This window comes from Vicia villosa, linkage group LG3, assembly GCF_029867415.1.
Source record: "Vicia villosa cultivar HV-30 ecotype Madison, WI linkage group LG3, Vvil1.0, whole genome shotgun sequence".
NCBI lineage: Eukaryota > Viridiplantae > Streptophyta > Magnoliopsida > Fabales > Fabaceae > Vicia > Vicia villosa.
The window spans coordinates 207,738,002-207,747,254 of NC_081182.1; the positions used below are offsets into that span (position 1 = coordinate 207,738,002).

The 9,253-nt window shown below is 38.3% G+C and overlaps 1 protein-coding gene across 1 annotated transcript; it reads right to left on the reverse strand.

Moving 5' to 3' along the window:
- Nucleotides 1–1,951: 1,951 nt before the first annotated feature.
- On the reverse strand, nucleotides 1,952–2,978 carry LOC131659830 (serine/threonine-protein phosphatase 7 long form homolog). The gene is made up of 4 exons (XM_058928958.1): nucleotides 2,620–2,978; nucleotides 2,416–2,512; nucleotides 2,203–2,256; nucleotides 1,952–2,083 (listed from the first exon to the last, which is right to left on the reverse strand). Exons 1-4 carry the CDS (start codon nucleotides 2,976–2,978, stop codon nucleotides 1,952–1,954), a joined length of 642 nt encoding a protein of 213 aa, XP_058784941.1.
- Between the last annotated feature and the right edge of the window lie 6,275 nt (nucleotides 2,979–9,253).

Sequence of the window (9,253 nt, forward strand, 5' to 3'; positions counted from 1 at the left end):
TTTTAACAAATTTTACTTAAAACAATATTACATATATTTACAAATAAATATATAAAAATAAACCATCAAAAATTAGAATTACTAGAATTAACTAAAAAAGAGAGAATTTTGGAGGAGAGGCGGGCTTTGGCGGGCGGGAAATATTACTTTTAATATTACTTTCAATAGATGTAAGGAGTTTAATATCAGAAGATTTTTTTAAATGGAATGAAAACATTGTCTGTGATTAACAGGACATGCCATCTCATATTATCTCAAATATTTACAACTATTTTGTGTGATATTTATTCCAAACTACTATCACTAGGTGGATTCATTTAGCAAAAAATATCAAGTAATATTATCATATTCAGGTAATATATTTTATCTTTTATTATTTTGTGTCTTACAAAATTATTGGGCAACAAATGACAATTATGAAATAGTTTTAAAAATTACATGACATTTTTTTTGTTTTTATTTTGAAGGGTTCTTAACGTGGTTATTTATCAGATTCATATCAAAATTCTAAAAGCATATGAATCTTTATAAATGGAGAAGATCATGTTTTTGAAGATCAAATACAAGATGAAAAAAGGAGAGTGTGATGTATGAGAGAAGTTATGGAAAAAAATTAAAATAATCATATTTAAAATGGCGTAAATGTATGATTTTTAGGAGGTTGAGCCAGATTAAATGGCGCACACATTGGTCCATAGACATTTGATTTGGCGCCATTGTGCACCCACATTATGTTAGCCAAACTGAATAGCCTATGTGGGTGTCCCTTTTTTTTATATTTTTTAAAGTTATTTTAATTAACAAAGAAGGAGCCGCGTTGGACTTTCGGAAACCGCTATTGCAACCAGAATTGAAATGAAGTAACCGAAAAATAAATATTTTTATTAATTGCAAGAATCAGATACATCGACAATAACAAATCGATAGACCGTAAATTAAAAATCCCTAGTGGTAATCATCACCCAAATGCCCATCTGTTCTGCATCTAGGTCGATGTGTGTTACGGTGTGGACGCGGATCTTCGCCGCGAACCCTAGGCACACCCATTTCCTCTTCCTCTTTGTTGTTCAGGCTGGGTCTGTGTGGGCGGTCCTAAAATTGTGTTGTCTTGCCTATCCCTGTCAAGGAAGTCGTCACCATACATTCCAAGAAACCGACTGTTGTAAAGACGGTTACCCAAGCCCTCAAATGTGCTAATTTATGGTTGGGGAGGAGCATGGGGCATGATTCCCAGTTGATAGCAATTAGCGACACTTGAACTACCGTGATAGAAGCCAAATTGATTGGCCGGCATTGACGGCGTTGCAAATGCAACAAACCCAAATGATGTACGGCGCTGAGATGAACCAGCCTCGGTATGGTGACTGAAAGACCCACGGCTTGGTTGGTGGACATATTCATCATCTGGACCCTTGTCGGGACTTAGTTGGAGTCTAGATGAACCAGCTTCGTTGTGGTGGCTGAATGACCTACGACTCTGTTAAGGTGGTTGAGTTTGGGGGTGAAAAAGTGGTTGGGACTGGTGATATGATGGTTGGGACTGGGTTTGGAAGGGGTTGAACATGCTGAATTGTTGATGTTCATTGTGGAATGGGTATTCGGGAAATAGTTGGTGTGTTTGTGGTTGTTGTTGATGTGTGTGTTGTTGTTGTTGTTGTTCTTGAGGAATGATATAATTTTGTCGGCGGGGGTCCAAAAGGTAGAACGGGTCCGCCATAAATAAGTCGGGGGTGGTAACAGATTGGTACCAACTCATGTATTGGGGCGACGATTTTAGCTCACAATCACTTAGAGGGTCAGTGAGGACATATTGGGCACAGTTTTTCCATTTGGTGCGCCATTCCGGAGTGAAATCCTTCCAACTTTCGACATCCCACTGATGGTTAGCCCGTTTAAGGTGCCATTGTCCCAAACCAGTAGGAGGATCAAGAATACCTTGCCGCATCCCGAACTAGAGTTTCACCCTGTCAGATTGATGCATCTCCACGATGTCGTAGCGAAAGATTGATGTCTTTGTAGTCCAAATAGCAGCATCCTCAGCCCTGAGTTCATGCTCGCAGTCCAAATAAGGCCTCCATATAAACTGCATGTAAGAAAATAATAAATTATTTCGGGCATATAATAAAAAAAATTATTGATAAAATATGGAAAGTTTAGAGGTTATACGCCCTCGGGTCATAAGTGATCCAAAGCTGGCGGTACATCGTGATATTTGACAGCGGATTTTTCTTGTAGTCCTTTCCCTTTACGCAAAATCTAAAATGCAATATATATTTGTTAGGTTAAGTAAATCGTAAAGATTTAATTTGAATTAAAATATGATTAGAATACTTACTTTGTAGCGTACGGGAAAGTCCATCGTCTTCTGTTTTCCGGGGCCAGAATAGGCATTCACCACCACCCCCAAACTTTAACCAAGACGGCGCAACCATAGAAAGTGCAAGAATCCCTCTTAGCATTCTTACACAGTGACTGATACAACATTTCCAGGACAGCAGACCCCCATTTATACCTACTCACTTTATTAATGTCCATTAATAAGCGCGAATACATAAATTTATGGTGTTACTAGTGCTATCTGGAAATAACACGTTTCCAAATAGCAGCATGATGTAACACCTTGTTTTTTGAAGAACAATCTCTTTAGAAGAATTTTCGTATAAATTAAATTGATAATAATATAGTTTTAGGGCCTTTAGGTTTACACCCTGGCCCCTAGCACCTACTTCACCTTCTATTAAATCAACGCTCAATGCTTGCTTGCAAAGGGCATTGGCCTGTTGCACACAGCCATTGACAGCCTTACCTACTATTGGAAGACCCAACAACATGTACACATCTTCCAGGGTTATTGTGCATTCCCCTGTTGGAAGATGGAAGGTGTGATTCTCTGGTTTCCAACGCTCTAACAAGGCCAGGACAAATTTGAGATCAATACTCGTGTTGGTGATCTTGATGAGTGGTCTGAAACTAGCCATGTTTAAATAAGGTATTATGCATTCATCGACAAGATAATCATGCATAGAGTGGCTTCGTGTACGAAACTGATCGGTGTCTTGAAAAAAATAACACAACGTAAATATGCAGTGCAAACAAAATTGAAGGCTATGGAAATAAAAAAAACTTACATAAGCTTCGATGTTTTCCTTAGTTCCGCGATGGTTGTTCCCCATAGTTAATAGAGACATCATTGTTAATTGAAGAAAGAACTTAGTAAGCTAGAAGAAACGAGTTTTGGTAGATTGAAAATTTAGGTTGGTGGTGAGAAAAATGGTAAGAGACAACAAGTATTTATGGTGAACAAGTTGTAACAGTAACCTCATACATGCTGGACGCGTCAACAAATTTAGTGGTCTTAGGTGTTGCGTATGCAGACTATGGTCACATGCATGCAGCATATGTTTCAGACGCATGCATGTAGGTTGCAGGAATCTTATCAGACGCATGCTGCAGAAAAAGAATCGTTTCTGACGCATGCTGCACTATAGGAATCGGGTCAGACGCATGCAAGGCAGGCTACAGAAAATTTTTCAGACACATGCAGCATTCAGGGACTGTTTTGGACACATGCGTGACAGTGGGGACCACAAAAATCACATGTGTACATGCAAGCCATATGAAATGGCGCATGCACCTAACAAATGCACTAATGCGCCAAATGGAATTGTGCATTCCGGGAGGACTTTTGAACTAATGTTCCAAACCAAATGGCGCCTTCCTTTTAAGGGAAACCCTAATTAGGTTTCCTGTTTTGTCGTGTAGTGCAACCGGCACACGCACCAACACCGTAACTGTGTAATTTGGACAGTCAAATATGTTTCCGTTCGTCTAGTCCTTTCATGTAGACTAGGGTTTCTTGGTATCACAATAATTTTATGTAAATTAGGGTTTCCTAATTCTCAAAGTGTTTTCTAAAAATTAAGGTGTCCTATGTTCCAAAAAATACACCCAAACACAACAATGAGAGCTCGCATTTTTCTAGAACCATGGCATAGGAGATCATCGCCTCCGCCTCCAAAGAAACGTCTAGACTATGAACCAGAATACTCCAGGAGGAACGGGCACATCATATACTCTCTAGTGAAACCACCCATGGAGGTTATGTTTTGGAATATAAATTCGGTGGCCAACTCAAGAGGACTCTAATGAGGCAATTGGAATGGGAATACCAGCCTGGGGAAGAGATATGAAGTATCAAGAGGCTTAGAACATGGGGTGCTGCTGTAATAGGAGTAATGGAGCGCTGGTGGGAGACTATCGAAAACGACGTGCATTGCTCTAGAATGATGCGTGACACATATGACATTGTTTTAACAATTGTTATTTCTTAGAATATAGGGTTTTCTGCTGGTTTTCGTTGTAATTTCTAAATTTCTGCTTCGATGTTTTCCGATGTACCTTTCAATATTTTCCAATGTACCTCCCAATTAAATGCTTAATGCATATTTGCAATTTCAATTAATGGATTCTTTCTCGATGAAAAAGTAATACATAAGAGCAAATAATTAGTAAACAATAATAACATATTCCTGCCCAAAATAAAATATTGTTCTACCGCTTTCCCTCTAAAAATCTTGATAAAAGGGGACTAATATCCTATAAATAGAGGTAAGGTAGAAGGGGACTGATATGCTACATATTCATCTTTTATTCTTACTTCTAGCGATTACTAATCATGTCTTCAGTCTGGGCTGTAGTGTTATTCAAGGAAGATAACCACGTGAGGGTCTCTCTGAACACGCATTGGGATTTTAGTAGAATTGTGAGAGCCATCAACAATGGGTTCCGACAGCTTGATGGTCCTACCCGCAGAGTGAAACAAATAGATTTTTGGTGGCCATACATAACACTCACGGATGCAAGCCCAGATGGTACATACATGCATTATTGGGACCATGTTAAAGATGATGTGGTTGTAGATCTCATGTTTTGGACATATATTGGAGAGGTTAATCGAGGCATTCAGGATCCACTTGTTCTAGGAGTTATAGTCGAGTAGTTTAAATTGTGTTTGGTAATTGAGTCTTGATTTAATGTACTATCCAGTTTGAAGTATGTATTCCTATTAATTGTTACTGATATGTTGTAATGTTGTTTTGAAGAATGTATTTCGATTTAATGTTTATTGAGTTTGAACTTAACTTTGATTATTGAGTCTTAATTTTAAATCTTTGTTTTATCTTATAGTCACATCATTTTGGAATCTACAACGCATGCCTTGATCGGTATGCGTTCGTATAGTCACATCGTTTTGGATTCTACATAGCAGACCTTGATCAGTGTGTGTTCGTATAGTCACATCATTTTGTAATCTTCAACGCACGCCTTGATCAGTGTGCGTTCGTATAGTCACACCGTTTTAGAATTTACAATGCAGACCTTGAACCGTGTGCCAACGTATAGTCACATCGTTTTGGAATCTACGGAATAGAGTGCTTGGCTGTTGGCGTGAAGAGTGATAGGCTATTTAATAACCCAACGTCTCTTTACATTCACGCAAACAAAAATCTCTTGCAAACCAACACCCACAGAAATCTCTTGAAAACCATCTCTTTTCAATCCAGCACACAAATTCAAACACTTATCCAAAACCATGTCTTCCCAACCACAATACGTGGTAAATGCCCATCTAAACGGTGAGACATTCACAATTGAAACAGAAGGTTTTATAATGAGAAACACATAAGTGGTCTCATTTTCATTAAGCAGAAGAGCTGACTTCGCTTACCTCCGTAAGAGAGCGGAGGCGAAGATTGCTAAGGGTCATATTGCACAAATTTTCTACAAATATCCCTTTTTCTCTGACAACACCCCGGTGAAGTTTTACCCGGCTGCAGTTCAGAATGATGAAAACCTCCAAAATATGTTCGCTAGTCACGAATATTCTAGGTACGATACTATCGAGTAGTATGTTACCATACATTCCGATACACAATAATCACGTATTGTTCAATCACAAGTCATTGACCCACCTGTCGACGAACAAGCAGAGGTGGATATTATAGACGAGGAAGAAGATGAACAGGAAACCGAAGTTGACAACATGGTCAACAAAGATTCGGAAAAAGAAGAAGAGGACATAAAGGTGCCTTCAAGTCATGTGTACGACCCACCTTCACATATGACTTACTTGAACCTACAAGGCGACGAACCTTCATCTGACATCTTCTTAAAGCAGGGAGATAAGTTTCCTTATAAGGAGGCTCATCTCAGAACTATAAAAAAATGGCACATGGCTCATAGTGTTGATTTTGAAGTACATAGGTCTAACCCAGAGCGATATGTAATCATTTGTAAAAATCCTGACTGTGCGTTTAGACTGGGTGCTTCCTATAGGAAGAGAAGTGATAACTGGGTCATAGTGCAAGAACACGCCTGTGTCAACTTCAACACCTCCCAAGATCATACGAAGCTTAGTCATGATCTTATCTGTCAAGAGATCTTGCCTCTCATCAACTGTGACCCGTCTTTGAGGGTGAAGACCATTATTTCGCATATCGTTACCAGCTACAATTATACACCATCATATAGAAAGGCCTGGGTGGAAAAAACAAAGGCGATTGAAATTGTGTATGGTAATTGGGAGGAGTCATAAAAAAATCTTCCACGTTACCTTAATGCGCTTCAGACATATGCTCCAAACACCGTCGCTATTTTGGAGACACTACCAACGCATGCCCCTGATGGAACCCGTGTCCAAGGAAATGGAATACTCCATCGTCTTTTCTGGGCTTTCAAACCTTGCATTCGAGGGTTTGCGTATTGTAAATCGATTCTGCAAATCGATGGAACTTGGCTATATGGAAAATACAGAGGAACCATGTTGATGGAGGTTGCACAAGACGGAAACAACAACATATTTCCCGTAGCATTCGCAATATTGGAGGGTGAAACCGCCGCGACTTGGAGTTTCTTTCTAAGAAATCTCCGAGAACACGTTTCTCCTTAACCCGATCTTTGTTTAATATTTGATAGGCATGCTTCCATTGAAAGTGCTTACAACAATCCGGCAAACAGATGGCAACAGCCCCCATCAACACATGTTTATTGTATTCGCCATATTGCCCAAAATTTCATGCGGGAGATCAAGGATAGGCACCTCCGGAAGACACTGGTAAATGCGGGATATGCGTTAACTCATCCCACATTCCTACATTATCAGAGTGAAATTGTTTTGCAAAATCCGGATGGGGGGAGCTAGATCGATAACCTTGCGAGGGAGAAATGGACCAGGACGTACGACAACGGGGTGCGTTGGGGCCACATGACGAAAAACCTAATAGAATCCATGAATGGTATTTTTAAGGGCATCCGAAACCTTCCGATCATTGCACTGGTGGAGTCAACCTACTTTAGGATGGCTACGCTATTCTCAACAAGAGGTCAGAGGTGGAGTGCTGTTACAGAATCTGGTCAGTTGTTCAGTGAGAGCTGCATTAAATTTTTTAAGGAACAATCTGCCAAGGCCAACCGCCATCACGTAACTGCTTTTGATCGCTTTCACCGCACCTTCAGTGTTCGAGAAACCATTTACCACAACGATGGATTGCCAAGACAGCATTATCGGGTTCTACTGGATGATCATTGGTGCAACTGCGGTAGGTTCCAAGCATTTTGGATGCCTTGCTCACATGTCATAGCAGCATGTGCACATGCGCACCGAGACGCATTATCCCTCCTCTCCCCAATTTACAAGGCTGAGACATTGATCCAAGTATACATCGTGGGATTTCCGGTGGTTGCAAAGGAGGATTACTGGCCTGAGTATGATGGAGAGGTAGTATAGCTTAATGAGGTGATGCGACGAAATAAAAAGGGCCGCCCCAACAGTACTCACATTCGAACCGAGGTGGACGTCCATGATAAAATGGAAAGAAAATGCAGTATTTGTCGTCAACTAGGGCACAATAAAAAGAAATGTCCTAGTCGTGGAACAACCTCATCCAATGTTTAATCATCTTTGTAATCTTTTTTTACGATTATGTACCAACTTTTCATATCGTCTATGTAACATATTATTTTTCAATGAACTATATTTTTTTAGTCGGCGCAATCGGCAAGACAAAAACATTAATTATGGTTAATATCAATTTTTTTAGAATTGGCGTATCGGACATTTTTGCGAAAATCAAAGTCCGGAACCAAAAATTGGTTTCAAAATGTACACAAGATGTATTTTTTTTTAAAAAAAATACACCTAACACATAGGAGCCAGATGAAATGGCACCTATGTGTATCCTACTGCATGCGTGCGCCAAACCAAATGGTTATCCCTAATTTCATGAGTGTGTGCGTCATTTTAAATGGCTAGGTGTATATGTATGCGCCAATTCATCTGACGCATACTCTTGGGGGGCACCAAATCTAGTCATTTTGGTAAATTATCTGAAAATATGATTTTTTTGGTATTTTTTTTTAACATGGTTATTTTATTTTTTTTTCGAAATTATGAGTGTTAGAGAGAGAAAATAGGAAAGGGAGACTAAGTGGGTGTGTGGATTTATATTTGACTATTGAAAACATTATTGTGTAATAATTTCTTGCATGTACACATTGAGAAAAAGGTATAGAAGGGTATACATTACATATCACAAAGTTTATCAAACAAATAAAATTAAATCAAAAAATATCCATTTACATTTTTATTCGAACAATATTTTATATATGTCTAATTAATATTATATTTTACATTGTGTCGTACAATTAAAACCTCTTTAAAAGATATACATGCGTTTATTTTTCTCTGTTGTGCACATTAAAAAAAACGGACAGACGAATATTGGAGTGTCCGTCTGAACGCTAGTAAAATATAATAAAGATCACGTAAAACAAATACAAATTTAAGACATTCTTATGTTCTTAAAAATACTTACTTTTCCCATATATAAATTCATGTAAAAACCTTTTCAAAAAGGATAAGTATCATAACAAAATATGGAAAAAAAATTCATTTAATAAATTGTGATATTTTTCTAAATAACCAATTTTTAAAATAAGAAAAAGTACTAAAATACAGAAAATGATTATTATTGTTTGAAATTGTGAAATTTCTAAAACCATAAATAAATAATTAATTCCAAAATCATTCAATAACCATTTTTAAAAAATTCATTCCCCTTTTCCATGATAAACAATCGCACACGTGTCACATCTACAACCGTCAGATTTGATCGTGGAAACTGATCCTCTTTGGAGTTTAAAACTCGTGTGAGTATATAAACAGATTTGCATTAAACAACACAACATTCCATTC